General features: G+C 42.7%; 1 protein-coding gene across 1 annotated transcript; it reads left to right on the top strand.

Moving 5' to 3' along the window:
- The first annotated feature begins 2600 nt into the window (after positions 1–2600).
- AMDHD1 (amidohydrolase domain containing 1) lies at positions 2601–16683 on the top strand. The gene is made up of 9 exons (XM_040232784.1): positions 2601–2910; positions 4668–4774; positions 6361–6425; positions 8380–8657; positions 10724–10949; positions 12718–12842; positions 13971–14064; positions 14853–15013; positions 16092–16683. The coding sequence occupies exons 1-9, from the start codon at positions 2774–2776 to the stop codon at positions 16177–16179; spliced, it is 1281 nt and encodes a 426-aa protein (XP_040088718.1). The 5' UTR covers positions 2601–2773; the 3' UTR covers positions 16180–16683.
- Positions 16684–21886: the final 5203 nt, after the last annotated feature.

Raw genomic sequence — 21886 nt, 5'->3', positions numbered from 1 at the left:
CTCGGACAGGGGTCTATGAACTGTGTCCTTGGATGGTGTAGAGAGACCAGCACAAGCAATCTTTTTATTAACCAGAAAGCTGGGAGCCACTAGGTCCTTGGCCTGCTCCGTGACCTGCCTCTCTCAATTAGGTCAGAAGCAAAGCATGGTGATGAGGAAATTACCTTCACCTTGACCTTAGAGTCCCCACTGGCGTCAAACTAGCTCTTTTGTATGGACTTTTCTGTTGACATTTCTGAGTGTACCTTTTGCAAACTGAAAAAATAACTGCAAGTCCAGAAGAAGGAAGAGTAGGGGAAAGAAACCGGTCAATGTGAGTCCCATGATGTGAAAAGCACTTTGTAAACTAAGGAGCTGCAGAGATGCTGGTTATTTCTGAGGCTAAATGTGTTATCTTCACCCCTCTATAATTATTTAACAATGACTGGAGGAGAGAAGTCTGCTCTTAACCTTCTTACTTCTGCAAACTTGTTTGCAGGGGCTTTTTTAGCAATGTTGTCTATGTGGACTGTAATCGAATACACTCAGTTCACCCACAGATATAAATCCTCATGAAGAAAAAGGACAACTTCTTTTAGACTTACAAAGAACTTGTAAGCTTTAAATACATGGTATATGCTTTGAAGGACTATCAGTTGAAATCAAATCTTTAACTTAATTGACCAGCAAGACAAATAACAGGATTAAAATAAACTAACAGTAATAATCATTAATAATAGTATTACTTCTTTAGAGCTAAGCACTGGGCTAAGTAATTAACACACCATCTTATTTAAAGCTCAGGTAAGTCCATAAAGTAGAAACAATTATCCCCATGATATAGATGAGAAAATGGAGGCTTAGGGAAATTAAGCAAACTCCCAAGGTCAAACAGTTCATAAGTAACAGAACTGGGATTAAGACAAGTTTATCAAACCCCAAAGGCTTCTATATTCCTATAATTTCATCCCATCCTTTATACCTACAATTGCATATATCTGCAAATATGCCTATAAATGCAAACTGTAACTGATTTAGCAGAAATTTTATAAACAAAATGTTAACATTTCTCTATAAATTAATGACTTTATGTGTCTCTATTTTCCACTGTTTCTACTTCTATTATTTCTCTGCTTATATTATACTTTTCTTTTTAAAACTGTGAAAGACACTTCTGTTTGTGATTGTGTGTCTGAGCTGTGGGTAATCTATAGATTTTTTTTTTTCTCCTTTAGTGTCTCTTATTTACATTATCTACTTAATTCTTTCCCATTTTTCCCTTCTCTTTCTTACCTGACTGATCTTTTTTTTATGGTCATAATATGAAGCTTAACTATATTCTTATTTATTGTGTTCATTTAAAGGAGTTCTTGCTTTCTGTTCTGTGTTATAAATGGTTTATAATGACACAAAATTGACTTTTAGATTTTGTGGTTTTGCCAGCCTCAGCTTTCTTTGATCATATGTTATTTGCATCCATTAAGTGTCTTCCTTTTGACTGTAAAGTCTTTGCTGGGAAGAAAAAGGGCCTTCCTGTCTTTGAATGTCCTACAAGGCCTAACAGAGAGCTTCTAGTAAGTGTATAAACAAAACGAAATACTTAGAAAGCTCAAAATCCTGTGCCTGCCAGTGTATTCACAGCAGCTGACAGGCAGGAAGAGATGTGGCTAAGAATTACAGACCATCTTCCTTATACTTGAAAGTGAAAGAAAATGAAGTCGCTCATTCGTGTCCGACTCTGCGACCCCAGGGACTACAGCCTACCACGTTCCTCTGTCCATGGGGTTTTCCAGGCAAGAATATTGGAGTGGGTTGCCATTTCCTTCTCCAGGAGATCATCCTCCCAGGGATTGAACCCAGGTGTCCTGCATTGTAGGCAGATGCTTTATCCTCTGAGCCACCAGGAAAGTCTCCTTATACTTGAGGTGGTCTCCAATCTTGGTGGCTAATTGAGGGCAGGCCCCGCTGTATACAGTTGGGATGGGGGACATCAAGCTGAAACTAGTTTTACCTCAACAAGTTGGGATCCAGGAGCGTTTCCAACCTATCCTTCAGGAAGGGGTTAGGGAAGTTGGGTGAAGGCGCCAATTCTGCAGTCTCGGCTCTATCCTCTCCCACTCCGGCAGTAGGGGATCCGGGAGTGCAGCTGGCCAACCGAAAAGTGTGAGGCACCCGTCACCGTGCTTGCGGTCGCGAGGACCCTGGAGCAACTCCACCCGCAACGCCCCACCACCGAAGCCTCCCACCCCCACCCATCCCCAGGTTCCCTCTCTGGGTGGCCCCTGCGTCCCAGGCTGCCACTCCAGCCCCACTGGGCAGAGGTTTCTCCAAACTCTGTCCCCTCCCGGGGCTCCCTCCCAGGATTTTCCCCCCACCTCCCCATTTTAACTCCTCTGGGGTACCCTAGTCCTCGGTGACACCCTTCCGCCAGGTCACGTGATCTTCGAAGCCCACCTTCCCACCACTGAGCTGCAGTTTTCTCATCTGTGAAGTAGGGACAGTAATTCCTATCGCATTTACCCAAAACATGACAAAGTGACCCGGAAAGAGGAGAGTCCATCATAACATTTATTACTAGTCAGCGTTCTTGTCGTTGTACTCTCACTGCCCTGGCGATGGTGGAGGGGAGGCCCGCATCCCTGTCAGTCAGGAAACGCCAAGGCTAGGAGCCCACGCCCCGCCCCGCCCCGCCCTCCGGGTGGTGGCTACACCTCTGCGGACCTGCCCCCTCCTCTGCCGGCCTGCGCTCAGCGCAAGCCCAGCAGCCTCCCCTAGACCCGGGTTGCATGGCGACATGGCCAGCGGCCACCGCCTCTTGCTGGAGAACGCGCGGCAAGTGGTGCTGGTGTGCACCCGCGGCGAGCGCTTCCTGGCCGGGGACGCGCTGCGCAGCCTGGAGGTGCTGGAGGGCGCCAGCCTGGTGGTGGGCAAGTAAGTGGCCGCGCCATCTGGGCTGCGGGCGCCACGGGTCGCTTGCTGGGGGGACCAGTCTGCCAAGTACTCTTTCTGTGACTTGTGCACTGTGGAGGGAAAGGCGGTAACAGCCTTCCCGCATCCAAGGAGATGGTTGCACGCCTGCCCTTCAGGCGCCTATTGCTAACGTGTTTGGCCGCTTCGGCTTGTCATTCACTTGGAAAAGCAAAGCACTCTCAAGCTGCGCAACCCACTGAGCAGCATCAGGCTAGTGCCTCTGCTGATAAAATATGATTGCAGCAATCAGAAGGGGTAGGGGTTCTCTCTAATGCTTCCTGAAGTGTGGACAGGGACCACCTGCTTCAGATGGCCTGAGTTTGTTTTTTTAAAGACAGATTTCTGATCCCTCCCCACCCCCTTATCCCCAGATCTGCCCCCCCAACCAAGTTTTATTGAGATATAATTGGCATACACCACTGTATAGATTTAAGGTGAACAGCATAATGAATTGACTTACATACATCGTGAAATTATTACCAGTAAGTATAGTGAGCATCCATCCTTTCATACAAAGTCAAAGAAATAGAAAAAAAAATGTTTTTCTTTGTGACCAGGACTCTTAGGACTTACTCTCTTAACAACTTTAATGTGTAACATGTAGCAGTGTTCATTATATTTATCAAGCTGTACATTACATCCCTAGTACTTATGTATCTTATAACTGGAAGTTTGTACATTTTGATTACTTTCATCCAGTCCCCGCCACCTGCTCCACGCCTATCCTCAGGTCTTTTGAATCAGGATCTCTATGGGTGGAGTTCTGAGATCTGAATGTTTACAAACTGTATCTCCCACTTGCTTCTACTGTACCCCAAAACTTGAAACCCACAGAAGTCCTTTATGTGGTGATGGTTTGGGGTGATAGAAAATTTAAATTCAGCCATCAGAAAGAGAGGACATTTTCCAGTTATTTTCATTTAACCTTCTGAGAGTGAAAGAACAGCCGAAGCTTGGGAGGCAGACTTGGAGTGGGCCTAGGGGTTGGATTCCCATCTGAATCGAAGAGCCGGTGACACTGAAATTACACGTTTCATCCCTTATCTGAGGCTGCTTAGGGTTGTGTAAGAGTGCAGTTTTTAGAGACTCTATGTGTGTTTAATTAACAGAGGAATAAAAATATTCCCAATGTTATGGTCAAAAATTTGTTAAAATCAGTTAACAAGAATTGCATGGATGTAGGAACTTAGGATCAGTTGATAGCCATACTCCATGGAGTTCCAAGGACCTAGACCCCTACCTTCTTGCTCAGCTGAGCACCCCACTCTTCCTCACAGTCACTCCATCATCCAAGATGGTTGTGCCTTCTCTCATTATGGTGTCTACATTCCAGCTGGTAGGAAGTAGGAAGAGAAGAGAATCCTATTGGCTAGAATTTAGTCACATGGCCTCACCTGGCTGATGGGAGACTTAGAAATGAAGTCTTTATTCTGGGTGGTCAAGACTTCAGCTAAAATTTAGGAATCTAGCACTGTGGGGAAAGGAAACATTGATCTTGGGGAACAACTAGCAATCTCTGCTACACATGACTTTTTGCCTTGCATGTGCCTAGAATCAATTTCCAAAGACAAAAGCTCAAGAAGGAAATACTGTAAATATTGACTGACTGAAAGTAAGTTCATTATACTTACTGGTAATCATTTCATAGTTTAAATCTTTGGTCAAATTTTTCACAATACTTCTCCAAATTTAGTGATAATTTCTTGATTTTTCTTCAGAGATGGGTTCATAAAAGCCATCGGTCCTGCTGATGCTATCCAAAAACAGTTTTCAGGAGAAACATTTGAAGAAAGAATTGACTGTTCTGGGAAATGCATCTTGCCAGGTATTAACCTCTTTTGCAATAAAGGCCTGAAAGCAGTTTTAATAAAGAGGAATAATAGTACCTTGTTTTAAATAAGTTCTCACAATATATGAAAATATAATATCTGCCATTTATTGAATTTCTACTAGTAAATGTATAGCTGCTTTACAGACACATTTTCTTGTTGAATGACACTGAACTGCCTTGTAAGTATCATTGTCTACACATCATAGATTAGAACACTGATGTTTACATGTGAAATATCTTTCCCAAGATCTCTAAACAGGTAACCAACTGGAATCAAATGCATTCATTCACTCCACTTCTTTCCACTCACATGCTGAAAAGAAACTAGCTGTGTTGGGTTTGGGTTTGGGTTCAAAAACTGTCCAAAGAACTTTATTAATTCATTTCATAGGGGAGGCAAATAGGGAAGCTGCCCTCTCTAATTCTAGAATAGACTCTAAATTTGTATAGAGTATGAAACAAAGGACCCATCTCCAGGCAGAAGAAACATAAGCCAAAGAACCCTAGAGATTTCACCAAATTTCATTTTTATCTTTAGAGATTGACAACAGAATCAGTTTATTAGCCACTATATCCTAAATTGTCCAGTTTTATGGCTTCCCTGGTGGCTCAGATGATAAAGAATCTGCCTCCAATGCAGGAAACCTGGGTTGGGAAGGTCCCCTGGAAAAGGCAATGACAACCCACTCCAGTATTCTTGCCTGGAAAATCCCACTGACAGAGGAGCCTGGTGGGCTACAGTCCATAGGGTCGCAAAGAGTCAGACACGACTGAGCACTAACACTTCACTCCATCATGGCTTTTATGTAATCATCGGAAACAAAGTTCACACAAATGTTGAGTTTTGTGCAGACATAGAGGCTAGGGTTTATACCTTAAAAATGTGTACTCTGTATATATGACAGAACTTGTACTATCTGGCTCTTGGGGGTCAGGAGAGAAACTCAGGGTGAAATCTCAGGAGAAAAAGCAGAATGTGGTAGAGAAAGCAATCCAAATAGGGACTTTTGGTTTTACTCTAATCAAAGCCACTAATGAACCATTTAATCCATAAAGTACTTTAAATGCTCTGGAAAGACATAGTTTACTGAATTGTACCTGCATAAACAAAAGTTCCAAGTGGTTGCTTTATAGTTTCTCTTTAATTAGAACATATTTCTTTCTTGAAGAAAGATTCATCTTTATGATTTCATATTTTGCCTTTTCAAAGTGGAGGGTAGGGATTGTATTATTCTTTTTCACACCTAGATTATTCTTTGGTGATAGAGTCCTTGGTTTTGCTCAACTAGTAGGTTTGACATTCTGTTCTAAAAGCTTGTTTGGAGAGCATGGATTTATTGGGCAAAAGGAGTTGTGTTTCTCTAGAGGATGTTTTCATCATGTTGAGTCAGTCTTCCATTAGAGCCTTCTAAACCAACCATGGAGAGTCTTCTTGGAACCATACAGACACATTCTTCCTCCTCCACCCTCCAAGATGGCTATTACCATCACGCTTTCCCAAGAACCATGTTAGAGCCTGCCTACTGTCTAAGTGCTTTTGATTTCATAACTTTAAACATGATGTGATTTATTAATTACAGGTTTAGTGGATGCACACACACATCCAATATGGGCTGGTGAAAGAGTTCACGAGTTTGCAATGAAGGTAACTGTAGTAAACATTGGCAAATCAAAATAAAGCACAAATATATACAAAACTTTTTCTAGAGTTTGTAGGCTGTTAGACTTTACAACAAATGTCTATGTGTCTATTTAATGGATTTTTTTTACTAGCTTTGACTATGGAGATAAAGTTAACTACAAAGTTAACTAATTTATGACTTGGTACCAAATCTTTGTGTTATGCACAGGGCTATCAATAGTTTGAAGTATAATAGTTTTCAAGATATTTTAGCTACCAAATGCTCCTTTTGAAATAGAGCTTTACCTGGTTTGCTCACTAATTTCCCCTCTTTTTACCCCATTCCATTCCCTGGTAGCCTTTGAAGGGACTCCAGGAAGCAGTTTGAAAATCGCCACTCATTAGGGTCAAAGTTGGAAAAATGTATTATTAATCACAAAATAAAATAAGCTTTATATTGTTCCTACAGAAAAATGAGACATTAAGAAACATAAATTATAGTCTTTTATCAGTCATTAATTAGCCACAGTTAACCCTCACCTCCCTGGTTTAAGCCATGTTCACACTGTTTATTTGCCTGTTTTTAATAGACTTTTTTAGAGCGGTTTTAGGTTCACAGCACAATTGTGGTTCACAGCACAGTTGAGATTTCCCATATACCACTGGCCCCCAACTTCTGTCCAAAGCACAGCTTTTTCCACTTCAACATCCCTGACCAGAGATGTACATTTGTCAGCATGATGAACCTACATCGGCACATTATTATCACCCGGAGTCCGTAGTTCTTGTTACTCTTGACTCTCGCTGTTGTGCATTCTCTGGGTTTGAGGAAATGTCTACTGACATGCATCCACTATTGTAATATCATACAGGGTAATCTTACTGCCCCCCCGAAATCCTCTGTGCTCTCCTATTCTCTCCTCCTAAAAACTGGCAACTGCGGATCTTTTTACTGTTGCCATAGTTTTGCTTTTTCCAGAATGTCATATGGTTGGAATCCTACAGTATGTAGCCTTTTCAGATTGAGTTTCCTTCATATTTTTTCTTCACACTGTTTTTTAAAAAGCTGTACATCCTAACGGCTGATTTTAGAAAAAAAAATTTATTCAAATATTGTCTACCTTTCTCAACAATCTACAGCTGTTTTTTTTTTTTTACAGCTGTTTTTTAAGACTTTATTAAACCACTGAATTTCAGAGCCAAAAATTTAGAGGTTTGCAGTCCAATTCTCTAATTATCTGATGCAGAAAGGGCCGAGCCCACCAGGTTTTTGTGAACATGAAATCCTTGAAGATCATTTATTATAAAACCATTGAAACTTTCCTTAAAAGCTCTAGTTTGCAATAACTTGAATGTGACAGAATTAAGAACAAAGGAAAGGGTGTAGCAGGGAGCCCCCCAGGATGGCACATTTTGTCTGCACCACCCTCCTTGCAGCTCAGAATAACAGGAGCTCAGCAGGATCTCAGAAAGAGCCTTTTTATTTTCTTGAGTGACAGAGGTCAGGCCTGAAAATCTAGGTGGCCCAGTACTGAGGGGTGGAAATGCTCTGGGCCTCTTGGTGGAGACTCAGATAACGACAGTGGGATGCCCTAATCGCCTAAGCTTCACTTTCTCATAGGTGCAGAGAAGTAGACTGAGATTAGCTGGTACACACTGGGACTAACTGGATTGTTAAAATACTTTTTTACCTGTTGGTAAACTGTCACTACCCTGAGACCCCAGGTCCCTACCACGTCTCCCATCTCTGCTACCCTGGTCCCTTCCTGGCACACTTCTGACCCCCACAACTCCCCACCACCCTGGCAGAGCAGGGACTTCTAGAATTGTGTGTCCCAGCATCCTTTCTGATTGGCTATGGTGCCTATGCCATATCAGTTGTCAATCATGTTGAATATTGTCCCTGGACATAGGTTCTGCAGACCTGCCTACAGCCTCCCTTTATTTTCCAGACCTAAGGGTGAGCCTGTGTGTTCAGTTGGCAGGAGCCACATACATGGACATCCATCAGGCTGGAGGAGGGATCAACTTCACGGTGGAGCGCACCCGCCAGGCCTCTGAGGAGGAGCTGTATAGCTCCTTCCAGCAGCGGCTTGGGTGCATGATGCGGGCGGGGACCACGCTGGTGGAGTGCAAGAGTGGATACGGCCTCAGCCTGGAGACGGAGCTCAAGATGCTGCGGGTGATTGAGCGCGCCTGGCGGGAGTCGGACATCGGCATCTCGGCCACCTACTGCGGAGCCCACTCCGTGCCAAAGTAACCTCAGCAGAAGGGGCCAGGGTTTAACTTGGGCAGCTGAAAACCAGAAGGGGCCATGTGGGGGCGTCTAAACGGGGGCTGTGTTCTCCAAGGGGCGAAGGTGCACCAGCACTTGAACTCCTTCAGAGGAACCAGTAGAGCCTTTGGAAAGGTGTTCTGATTCTAAAGGTCAGTCATCTCACACACATGGTTTTAGGAAGGTGGTCTCCATCAGACCAACCCATTTGCAAGTCTCTTTATGGTGAAGGAAAAAGAAATGTTCACAACTTTTTTTTTTGGTCAACAAAAAGGAATTGCCCTGATAGGTCCTTTAAAATGACAGACACTCATTTAAGTAGTTACCCATGACAGTGATCACAAAGGCACCTTAGAAATTAACACCCTGTAGAGGTATCTGACGTCAAGATAAGTCATGCTGGTTTTTGTTTTTGTTCATCTGTTTGCTGGTTTAGAAGCAAGCATTTTTGTTTTACTGTTGTAAATGTGTTTTTCAGCTTTTCTCTTTATCTAAAAAGTTTCTCCCATGTGGGATTTGCCATAGAGAATTCTCTCCCCTTCTGTTCCTGCATCTTGTCTGTCCTTGAATTACTACATCAGAAGGCCCACAGTTCCAGAACCAAAAGATGCAAAAGAAATCCAGGACTACAAAATTCACAGGGTGTTACCCGTGAAGTTTTAAGTTGTGGTGACTTAGATAATAAATGCCGCAGGCTTACCAAAATGGTTTAATTATTTAAATAGCCCATGTAATTAAATAATATTTAAAATTAATAAATCACTTCAGGTTTAATAAAATTTTTTACACTTATTTAGTTTTGTGAACTTTGAAAAATAAAAATTTTAATGTTAATATTTGTTTACCATCCTCAATCAGAGGAACCAAAAAAATTAACATTGAAAATTATTGTGAAAAATTTACAAAATGAATTAAGTAGAAAGAAACATAAATATTGAATATTTACAATGATGTTTGTTGTATGTATTTACCATTTATACTTCTGAAATTATTAAGACTTGAAACTGCACTAAAACTTCTGGGATATCCTGTCTATGACAGTCTGTTTTTTGTTATTTTTTTCAGTTGAAAAAACAATGTGACATGGTAGAAAAGTCTCCAACTTTGGAGAGACCTCAGACCTGGGTTTGAATCCAGCTTACCTCCGTCCAACTGGTTGATTTTAAGTTTTGATCATTAATTTTTCTGAACATGAATTGTTCATCAGTAAATCAGCAAAATAACACCTTTTCTATATGGTTGTCTCAAAAATAGAAACAACATATATGAGTACATATAGTCTCCTCATAGTCCACATCTGTCTACCACAGGCAGTTTTTGCTGAGTGAGAGTTTTCTGTGTGCCAAATACAAGGCTGATGTTTTACAGAAAACTTCTCCATCTGCCAGTGAGCCTTTGAGATCTCCTCTTCATCCCCAAAGATAAAGGCCCTGAGGATGCCACATGACGTCTGCACCATGTGTCCAAAGTATACAGCCAGCAAGTGGTGGAGCTCTGGGGCTCTCTGCCTCCAAAAGCCCAGCCCATTCTCAGATATAACTACCCAGGAATTTTAGAATTTCAGGGTCTCCTTCTTCCCCTATGTCTGATGAGATAGAACTCCTTAGGCAGATGCCTCTAGAAACTGTAGAGGAAGAAAAAGTCAGGACGATAGCTGGACCCAGGTAAGGGGCCCACAGTTGGGTGGCAGGGAAGCATCCAGGATGTCCTCTAAGTGTCCTTGACAAGAAGATTCGGGTTTTCAGCCAGGTGGCCTTGCTGACTTTCCCAAGGCAACCCCAATGTGCCAGAATGGGTGAGCCCTCTGTCTCTCTGCCTCTAGGGCCAGTGTATCCGGAAGTCTTGTCAATGCCTCTGTTAGGCAGGCTTGTCCCAACTGGTAAGAGTCCTGAGTTATAGCTTTGATTCTTTCTTTACCGTTTTGAGGCTCAGGGTCACATATCTGTAGCTTCTCAGGTTCTCCAAGTACCAAAGACCCCTTTCTCCAACAAATTATTATTTTTATTTTCTTAAACTTGCCTGTGGTGATCTCCTTTTCTTCTCTCAGAGGAAAAACTGCTTCTGAGGCCACTGATGACATCATCAAAAACCACCTCCCAAGGCTGAAGGAACTTGGCAGAAATGGGGAAATACACGTTGACAATATAGATGTGTTCTGTGAAAAGGGTGTCTTTGATCTTGATTCCACCAGAAGAATTCTTCAAAGTGGGAAAGATATAGGGTTACAGATTAACTTCCATGGGGATGAACTCCACCCCATGAAGGCTGCTGAGGTATGGCTGTTCTTTTGCTCTTCTTTTGTTAGCACTCGTGCTATGGAAAACTCAACGAGTTTCTTCAAAGGAAGGAATGACCTTCTGAAAAGATGGAGAATGGGGAAATTTGTTACAAATATGTGCAGTTTGGTCTGTTGAGCTTTGGAATCCTTTTTTGCTGATCATTTACTTTTATTATCTCTTCCTGGTGATACTAGTAGGAAAAAAAAAAAAAGCTTTGTGATCTCATTTACTAAATTCACAACCTGTTTTGATTGTCACTCAAAGTCACCCTAGCACAGTCTCTTAATTTCACATGAAGCTTCTAGAGTTTTTCTGTGGCAGCATTCAGACAAATTTTAGTGGAGCATGCCTTAACAGCGACAGGATGATTTTCAAATTGTTAAGTCTTTCCCAGATTCATTTATTCATACTTAGAAGAGATTCAAAATCCCCTCCAGTTTTCATCTGAGTGACTACCTCTCTGGGATCCTTCCCAAACCTCTCCAAGAGTGGGTTATAGCCCCTCCCTGTCCTTGTTCCACTGTTTGAAATCTCCTCTGTGATCCCTACTGGACATGAACACATTGAGGACCACACCCATGTCTTCTTGTGTGTGTGTGTCTGTGTGTGTGCACACGCTTAGTCGCTCAGTCATGTCTGATCTTACCCAGCCTTATTTCCTGGAGGTTAACACAGTGCCTAGAGTGCAAATGGTCTTTAGACAGTAAATATTTGTTAAATGAATGAGAACTGGGTAGGCAACAAGATACTTTGGGCTATAGAGAGTGACTGTGAATTACATCAATAGAAGTTGATAATTCCCTGGATGAGCAAATCAAGTTTGGAAAAGTTGAGGATGATTCTAAGATCAAAAGGGAACCTGCCTTGGGGAGCATCGTCTGCGCTGTCCACAAGCCCCCAGAGCCCCGATCCCAGTGCTCGTCTACCTGAGCCAGATGCTGATGGAGGGCTCTTCTTCCCTGCCCAGGTGTGGGTATCGCAGCCTCCCTGGCTCACAGTGGAATGCCAGAAGCTATCAGTCTTCTTTCCTTGGGATGCTCATCATGTCACCTTTCAGCCTGGGGCACTTCGCACATGCGCACATGTCAAAATTTGTCAAGTTGAGAAATAATCCACTTTAATACATTCTTATCTGAGCATTACCTCTTCTTGGTTGTCTTCTAACAACCTAGCATAAACTTTTCATCTGGAGGAAAGCCAAATTCAAGAAGATAATCTAGGGACTTCCCTGGTGGTCCAGTGGTTAAGTCTCTATGCATCCGCTGCCAGGGGCCCAAGTTAGGCCCAGGAGTTAAGACCCCAAAAGATGTGAGGTGTGGCAAAAAAAAGATGATATGTTCAAATTATACAAATGATTCCACACTCCTAAAGTCCGTTTTCTCACCTGATCTGTTTTCTCTGAGTGCAATGGCATTCCAGGTACCTTTCTTGTATTTTTATGATGTATAACAATCAGATTTTACTACCAGGATTAGTCAATGTTTTATTTTGATTCATAAGATTCATAAAATTTTCTCTTTTAGCAAATGTTTGAAGATCTTGGTAAGCATTTGTGTGTTAAGAATAGTTTTTGAAGTAGCATGCTAGCTAAATTTTCAAATGAATGTCCACCATAAACCCTTTACCCACTTGGAGGCTTGTGCTCACAAGAGGTAGTTGGCAATGATATTGTTTATTTTTGTAGGAAAAACCATATACTGGCACTTTATTGATTTGTTGTTGCTATGCATGAAACCCCTCTTTCTCTGTCCATTCTGCTTAGCTTGGGGCGGAACTGGGAGCCCAGGCCATCAGTCACCTGGAAGAAGTGAGTGATGAAGGCATCGCTGCCATGGCAACAGCCAGGTGCTGTGCTGTCCTCCTGCCCACCACAGCCTACATGCTGAGGTGAGGGTGTTTTCCACCTCCACGCAGGAGCTGCAAGTACAAGCTGTAAAAGCACAGACTTCCCAGATGCCCAAATATTACTTCATCACCCTTACAAATCCCCTTTAGAATGCAGATCAGGAAAACTTAGCTCATGGAAGATGCCAATTGTATGGTGTGATGTATGATGTAATGTTCGTAATGAATGACCCCAAGGAAGGAGCTTAGACCCAAATTTCATTTGAGTAATGGGATTACTGGGGAGCATGGAGCTTTATTTTACTTTCTTCCTCACTTCTGGAATTTTCCAATTAAAAAATCAATATACATTACTTTTATAATTAGAAAAGAGGCTTTATACTTTAAAAAACACATATAAGATATTAGAAATATTCTAAATCCGAATGAGTTGCTTTCTAAGATGATGTAAATGGGGACTATTATCCTCATAAATCCTACAAGTAAGAGGAAAGAGGAGATGTCTAAGTATATTTTGTGGCATCTCCCCAGGGGTTTGGCTGTGTGCCTTCCATGGATTGAATCTTTCTCTAGTTGTGGTAAGCAGGGACTACTTCGTTGCAGTGCACAGGCTTCTCCTTGCAGTGAGAGGCCTCTTGTTGCAGAGCACAGGCTCTAGGTGCACGGGTTTCAGTATTTGGAGCACATGGGCTCAGTAATTGTGGTTTGAGGGCTCTAGAGCATGGGCTCAGAAGCTGTGGCGCACAGACTTTGTTGCCCTGCAGCATGTGAAATCTTGCCAGACCAGGGCTTGGACTAGTGTCCCCTGCATTGGCAGGTAGGCTCCCATCCACCGAGCCACCAGAGAAGTCCTCATTCATCCTTTTAAAAAACATCCAGTTACCCTGCACAAAACAAAGTTCAGTTCACACTGGACTCTTCTCTTTTGCAATAGTCCTCACCATATTAACTAGTCTCCAGCTTTGTTTATCTTTGATATAACTTTTGAGCCATGTCCTAAAGACTAAATTGTATTTGGTCAAGGAGATCAGGGAAATACCCAGTCCGACTCTTTGTGACCCCATGAACCACAGAACGCCAGGATATCTTAAGTCTGCTGCAATTCTGAACACCTATTCTTCAAAATTTCCACTTCTCGAGACTGATATCTTTCTTCCCCCTTCTCTTTAGACTGAAGCAACCTCGAGCCAGGAAAATGTTAGATGAAGGAGTAATAGTCGCCCTGGGCAGCGATTTTAACCCTAATGCGTATTGTTTTTCAATGGTAATTATTTTTAACATGCCTTTCTGAGCAGAATGAAACTTCTCCCAAGCATATAAATAATTTAAAACTATTTCACTAACTGGTAAAATGTATCAAAGATCTAAAAATGTCTTCCAGTGAAACAGGAAAAAGAATGTGTAGACAGCAGTATAATTGCGTATTTCTGTGCCTCTTGAATGCCTCCAGGTTTAGGGAGAGGAGAGAAGGGTCTATTATGCTTTGATGCAGCCTTGGGCATTGTGGTTTTACAATAACCTATTCTCCCCCTCAGAACTGAATAATCTCAAAGAAGTTTTAGTAAGTAAATATGGAGGTGAGCTTCCTATGACAGGGAGTGACCTTGAAAAGTAGTGTTCGTGCTCGCGTTCAACTCTTTCTGCGACCCCATAGACTGTAGCCCACCAGCCTCCTCTGTCCATGAAATTTTCCAGGCAAGAATACTGGAGTGCATTGCCATTTCCTTCTCCACGGCGTCTTCCTGACCCAGGGATCAAACCCGCATCTCCTGCTTTGGCAGGCAGATTCTTTACCACTGAGCCACCAGGGAAGACCCTTGAAAAGTAATAAATAAATATTTTTTAAATACATATGGGGTGGGTGGTAAGTAATCTCTGTAATAAAGAAATCTTTCCCAAAGCATAAGAATCTTTAAAAAATTTTTCTCATGTTAATTCAGCCTGCTCCACTTGGGCATTCATCTATTATTATTTGTTGTGCTTTGTTGAACAATGTTCTAGGTGGCAGTTGTCTAGTTGCTTTTCTCCAGTGCTTTTCTCTTCCCATCTTAGCCAATGGTCATGCATCTGGCGTGTGTGAACATGAGAATGTCCATGCCCGAGGCCTTGGCCGCTGCCACCATCAATGCCGCTTATGCCCTGGGAAAATCCCACACACAGGGATCTTTGGAAGTTGGCAAGCAGGGAGATCTCATTATCATCAATTCACCCAGGTGAGTGTTCTCCCAAGTAAGCCATTTTATCATATGAAAATAAAAGTGTTTGTAGCTTAGTCGTGTCCAACTCTTTGCGACCCCATGGACTGTAGCCCACCAGACTCCTCTGTCCATGGGATTCTCCAGGCAAGAATACTGGAGTGGGTCACCATTCCCTTCTTCAGGGGATCTTCCTGACCAGGGATTGAACCCAGGTCTCCTGCAATGCAGGCAGATTCTTTACTGTCTGAGCCACTGGGGAAGCCCCATTTTACTGTATGCCCACCGTCATATGAAGACTTGGTTAAAACCCTTTTCCACTGATGATTCGTGTCAGGCTCTGTGTAAGCTCAGAAAAGCTACCAAGTCTTATTGTCACACTTTTCTAAGCAAAAATTCTCCCTCCAGGTCCTAAACTGCAGGGTGGACCAACTTTTCTGGTCTCTTCACCTGTCTTACATCATTCATAGATCTCTGGGTTTCTGCTCTGTTTACCTGGACCTTGGACTTGGGCTGCTCTTTGACATGTGTCTTTGTTTTTCTTCTTGTGTTCTGACCTTTTCTGCTTGTGCTGAGCCATGCAGGTCACAACTCTAGCTTGTCGCCCTGGTTCTAATTCATTACCTCTCTGACTTCTCATTCCTACTGCATCCCAAAAGCTTTGCTTCAGTTATTCTGCCTCTGGTTTTGTACTATTCACCTCGTGGACCTCCAATGTAACAATTTGAGTCTTATTGTTATAAATCTTAAAGTTGTGAATTCTATGGTGTCTGGACACCAGCAAGCCTCTCCCAGCTCTTGGACCTCATAATTCTACTCTTCAGGATCATAAGCCATTGTCTCATGGAAAGTAATGCTAATGTTACCATTTATGCACCATTTAACTGAATCAAATATTTTAAGATCGGATATTTAATATCATTAAACAATATTTGATTTATCATAGACTGATTATCATGGTACTGTATCATTTTTTAAAGCCCAAATATTAACTACTAAGTATACATAAATTTTTAGAGAATGTATTTTGAAATTAGCATTTATTGACAAAATAATCATTTTGACTTGTATGCATTAATGTTTCATTTCTTTCTAGATGGGAGCATTTGATTTACCAGTTTGGAGGCCATCATGAATTAATTGATTATGTTATAGCTAAAGGAAAAGTCATCTATAGAAAATGATAGATCTATAAGGAAAGAGGAGACTCTTCGACTGCATAAGTCAATACAGTTATATTAAGAGTTAAAATACGTTAGTGGTTTAGCAAAATGATGTCACTTAAATATATTTCAATATTTTGTTAATCCAGTTGAAAAACCAAAGGGATTCACTTATTTTTACAGGTGCACATAGACATATAATCAGGTAAACAATTTGTGATGATAGTCTCAAACATTAACTTCACAAATGTTTGTTATAAATATTCTGCAGATTAATTCGTTAGTGTCCTCTGAGGGGAGGGTATTCTTCTATTTCTAATTTCTTCTCAACCCTTACAATAGAGCTTCATGGAAGAGTTCAAGACTTGTCATTTTACACACAAGTAAAGGGACCTTCTTTTAATGGATACATTTTGATCAAATCCAATAATACAATTTTTTAAAATTGTTTTTAAGTTTTTGATTCTTCACATTAATTGCAAATGTCTGAAAAATTTTATAGCTCTTAATAAATATTTGCTGTCCTTATTATTGTTGTTCTTTACAGCAACGCGAGAAACCAGTCAGTGGTGTTGTCTATTAGAGCTTTTAAGGAAGTGAACAGATTACAGAAGAAAGTGGATTACATACAGAAAAAGTGGATGATTACATAAATGGGTGTCTCTAAAGCCCTATGGGTTTACTTGACATCTTTTAAAATGCTTTCATCATCTTAATAATCACAGCTTCATGATCAAACTGTGTTCTGTTTAGGAAGAGATGACTAGACAAGTAAGTTCAGTCAGTTCAGTTGCTCAGTCGTGTCTGACTCTTTGTGACCCCATGAACTGCAGCACGCCAGGCCTCCCTGTCCATCATCAACTCCCAGAGTTCACCCAAACCCATGTCCATTGAGTCGGTGATGCCATCCAACCATCTCATCCTTTGTCGTCCCCTTCTCCTCCTGCCCTCAATCTTTCCCAGCATCAGGATCTTTTCCAACGAGTTAGCTCTTCACATCAGGTAGACAAAGTATTGGAGTTTTACCTTCAACATCAGTCCTTCCAATGAACACCCAGGACTGATCTCCTTTAGGATGGACTGGTTGGATCTCCTTGCAGTCCAAGGGACCCTCAAGAGTCTTCTCCAACACCACAGTTCAAAAGCATCAGTTCTTCTGTGCTCAGTTTTCTTTATAGTTCAACTCTCACATCCATACATGACCACTGGAAAAACCATAGCCTTGACTAGACAGACCTTTGTTGGCAAAGTAATGTCTCTGCTTTTTAATATGCTGTCTAAGTTGGTCATAACTTTCCTTCCAAGGAATTAGCGTCTTTTAATTTCATGGCTGTAGTCACCATCTGAGGTGATTTTGGAGCCCAGAAAAACAAAGTCTGACACTGTTTCCACTGTTTCCCCATCAATTTCCCATGAAGTGATGGGACCAGATGCCATGATCTTCACTTTCTGAATGTTAAGTTTTAAGCCAACTTTTTCACTCTCCTCTTTCACTTTCATCAAGAGGCTCTTTAGTTCTTCTTCACTTTCTGCCATAAGGGTGATGTCATTTGCATATTTGAGGTTATTGATATTTCTCCCATCAATCTTGATGCCAGCTTGTGCTTCCTCCAGCCCAGTGTTTCTCATAATGTACTCTGCATAGAAGTTAAATAAGCAGGGTGACAATATACAGCCTTGACGTACTCCTTTTCCTATTCGGGACCAGTCTGTTGTTCCTTGTCCAGTTCTAACTGTTGCTTCCTGACCTGCATATAGATTTCTCAGGAGGCAGGTCAGATGGTCTGGTATTCCCATCTCTTGAAGAATTTTCCACAGTTTATTGTGATCCACACAGTCAAAGGCTTTGACATAGTCAATAAAGCAGAAATAGATGTTTTTCTGGAACTCTCTTGCGTTTTTAATGATCCAGCGGATGTTGGCAATTTGATTTCTGGTTCCTCTGCCTTTTCTAAAACCAGCTTGAACATCTGGAAGTTCATGGTTCATGTATTGCTGAAGGATATTATCACCCATTTCAAATGGATGGAGCCTGAAGCAATGAGTCTTTACTGTATTGAGTAGAGATCAAATCAAGAGATCGCTTGTCAGAAGGTGAAAGGTAACAGCACATGTCCCTGTCACTGGCTATTAGTGCAGAGTCTCTGGAGCTCAGCTCCTCACATGCTTGGTGAAGAAGCTGAAAGGGGCTGTGGGAAGCACATGGTTGCTGTGGGTGATACCTCCCCTGTGACTGGTCTCCTAGTTAACAGTGGGAGTCTGGGGTGCAGGAGATAGCTAGAAAGGCCAAAACTAAAGATTAGGTCTGTCCTAGAATCCAAGCCATGCAGAAGTATATCCTTACACTTATGGAATAAGCAAGTGAAGCACTTCTTATTTTCCTTCTGTGTGTCCTTAGTTGCTCAATCATGTCCAACTCTTTGTGACCCCATAGACTGAAGCCCGCCAGACTCCTCTGTCCATGGGGATTCTCCAGGCAAGAATACTGGAGTGGGTTGCCATGCCCTTCTCCAGGGGATCTTCCCAACCCAGGGATCGAGCCCAGGTCTCCCAATTGCAGGCGGATTCTTACCATCTGAGCCACTAGGGAAGCCCATTTTCCTTCTAGGAAACATTAACTCTAAATAAGTAGCATTCTTGTCTTTTTTTTAAAAAAGAAACCAGAGGAAGATGCCAAGCTGAAACTGCCTTATCCTCCCAGACCAGTGTCCTACAGGCCCTTTGCAACTCACGGAAACTGGCTAGGGACGCAGAACCTCAGCCCCACTCTACATCTACTGAATCCGAATCTGGTCTTAACAAACCCACAGGTGATTTGTCTGCCCCCTTGAGTCTGAGAAGGGCTGCGGTCTAGACCCTAGCCACACATGGTGCCTCAAAACCTCCATTTGCTTTTGCTGCTCCAGACCTTGCAGCACCCTTTCCTGTGCCTAGAATGCTTTCCCTCTCTTCTTAATGTGGGAAATTGGAGCTAGTCCCACCCCATCCCCACCGTGCTCCCATTCGTCTGTGAGTGCCTCTAGAGCATTGCAGCCCAACTATCCTTCTCTTTAGACTGTGCGTTAGGAGAGGAAAGGGCCTGGTCATGTCCCCAGGATCAAGTATAGTGACTGGTTCATAGGAGGTGATCAATGAATGAAGTAATGAATGGTGCACAAGTGAAAGGTACTTACTAAAATACACTCAGCAGGCCAACCCAGGAATGAAGTGTTAAAGAAAGTACTTGTTCCACATATTGGAAAGAGCATATGAATCCCTTAATGTAATGTCATTCTTTAATGTAATGTCATCACTGCGGATGGTCATTACAGCCATGAAATTAAAAGATGTTTGCTCCTTGGAAGGAAAGTTATGACCAACCTAGACAGCATATTAAAAAGCAGAGACATTACTTTACCAACAAAGGTCCGTCTAGTCAAGGCTATGGTATTCCCAGTAGTCATGTATGGATGTAAGAGTTGGACTATAAAGAAAGCTGAGCACAGAAGAATTGATGCTTTTGAACTGTGGTGTTGGAGAGGACTCTTGAGAGTCCCTTGGACTGCAAGGAGATCCAACCAGTCCATCCTAAAGGAGATCAGTCCTGGGTGTTCATTGGAAGGACTGATGTTGAAGCTGAAACTCCAATATTTGGCCACCTGATGCAGAGAGCTGACTCGTTTGAAAAGACCCTGATGCTGGGAAAGATTGAGGGCAGGAGGAGAAGGGGACGACAGAGGATGTGATGGTTGGATGGCATCACCGACTCAATGGACATGGGTTTGGGTGGACTCCGGGAGTTGATGATGGACAGGGAGGCCTGGCGCGCTGTGGTTCATGGGGTCGCAAAGAGTCGGACACGACTGAGCGACTGAACTGACTGAATGTAATGTCAAAAGATGATGCTTATAGGGAAGTAAAGGTAAAACCTAAACAAGAAACAGTGTCATGATTGGGTGGAAAGGGGTGTTGCCATCCTCAACTTGGGAGCTTGGAAGGATTTTGATGTGAAGGAAAGGCTCCAAGGTCGGGGATCATGAGGGTGTTCAGGAGGCGGTCGGGTCTGAGTCCTCCTAGAGTGGGGGTACTGGGACTATAACGTTGACTCAGGTTTCACGAGACTTGGAATGTCAGGCTCACTAGTTGGAACTTCATTCTTAAAGTCATGGGAGACCACTGCAAGTTTTTGAACAGGTTAGGACCAGGACAAGTGTTTGGTGTAGAAAGAAGAATCCGGTTTTAGTCAACACAGTCAGCACTCAGATATGTGCTGTGTGAGTGGACTCTGGAAAGACACCTTAACCAAGTTCTTTGGTGGAGAGAGGAGGAGGTTATCAGGTGCTAGAAATCTGGATGAAAGCTCTCCAAATGGCACAGTGAAATATGAACACCCCTACCTGACCATGGCTTGAAAAACAAGGAAGCTTATTAGCTCCCCCTTGGAAGTTCACAAGAAGGACAAGCTCCAGGACTGGTTTATCCAGCAGTTCAGGACCCTGAAGACCCAGAGTCCTTCCCCCGCTCCTGCTCTGTTCTACAGTGTTGGGGACACCCCAAGGCTAGGTCCCCCCCAGTGTGGCAGTCTAGCAACAGTCAGAGGGGCTGTGCCTCCTCATTCAGGTCAAGCAGGACGGGGAGAAAGCCTGCTCTCGGGAGAGAAAGAGTTTTCTAGAAGCCTCTGTTACTGACCGGGGTTCTTAGCCTCATTTGCCAATGGAAATTGATCAAACGCCAGACAAGAAATTCAGGCAAGGTTTTACTGGGGCTCCTGTTGCAGCAGGGGTTGCGGGGGGTGGGGGGCGAGAACAATCAGCAGGTTCCCTTGTTGCTGGCTCCCTGAGGGGTGGGGGGAACTTGTTCCTTATATGGAGTGAGGGTAGGGGTGTGAGCAGAGACTGGCCAGAGGGTGGCTTAGGTGCTGGTGTGTGCAGGGGGCATGCCCAGTACCCTGCTTTTGCTCGCAGCCTCCTTCCTTTGCTCCAGGCTCTTTAAAACTTGCAGTTGGGTTTTTTTCTAAATCTTTTTGCAGCTCTTGTCCAGAATTTGTCCCGACTGACTATGCACATGGTTCATTTTAGTCCCATATAGTTTCTTTGTATTTTGTTGCTCAAGAAAAGCTGTGTCCAGGTATAAGCATTGCAGCACTGCAACAAAGGGTCCCAGGACCCAGGCCTGTCTCACCTCCAGTAAAATTCTTCTGTTTCATTGACCCAAGCTGTACCCCCCTAATATCTCTTGAACTAATCACCCAGTAAAGGGAACGGGACCGTCTTGAGACGAACCAGGCTTGTGCCCTGAGCTGAAATGAGTTTCCTCTAACTCTTTTTTTTTTTTGGTATAATGTTAATGTTAACATTAAATGTTTACATTTAATAAATGAGTACCTTCAACCAAAGTAAACTCCCAAGTGTAAAATGATCATGCTATTCATGAGATAATTAGAAGCTTTAATAAAAAAGATAATAACTCAGTGACCAGGTTCGGAAACGAGACACAGCTTTAAGTAGTAATGAAAAGTAGCTTCTTCAGAATTTTTCAGGTTATGTGTGGAGTTTCATGTATCTGGTAGGTTGTTATAGCAACAGCCCCAAATCACATGCCCTCATGTGTTTCTCTCCCAAACTGATATGCTTGACACGTGACTTGCTTTGGCCAACTGCACATTAGCAAATGTGGCACAAAAGGAGCTTGAAAAGCCCTTGTGCTTTCAGCTTTTCTCTCTGGCTGCCCTAAGAGAGCAGGTAAAGAA

The sequence above is a fragment of the Oryx dammah genome, unplaced genomic scaffold (assembly GCF_014754425.2).
Source record: "Oryx dammah isolate SB20612 unplaced genomic scaffold, SCBI_Odam_1.1 HiC_scaffold_29, whole genome shotgun sequence".
NCBI lineage: Eukaryota > Metazoa > Chordata > Mammalia > Artiodactyla > Bovidae > Oryx > Oryx dammah.
The sequence above is the reverse complement of the archived record's forward strand: the minus strand, read 5'-3'. Positions and strand labels throughout refer to the sequence as shown.

What these genes read in the sequence shown, in the direction of transcription:
- AMDHD1 (XM_040232784.1), top strand. Translation starts at nt 2,774, where the DNA reads ATGGCCAGCGGCCACCGCCTCTTGCTGGAGAACGCGCGGCAAGTGGTG. An exon ending in TGGGAAATGCATCTTGCCAG is followed by an intron (nt 4,775 to 6,360) that starts GTATTAACCTCT and finishes TATTAATTACAG; the next exon opens with GTTTAGTGGATGCACACACA. An exon ending in ATGCGTATTGTTTTTCAATG is followed by an intron (nt 14,065 to 14,852) that starts GTAATTATTTTT and finishes TTCCCATCTTAG; the next exon opens with CCAATGGTCATGCATCTGGC.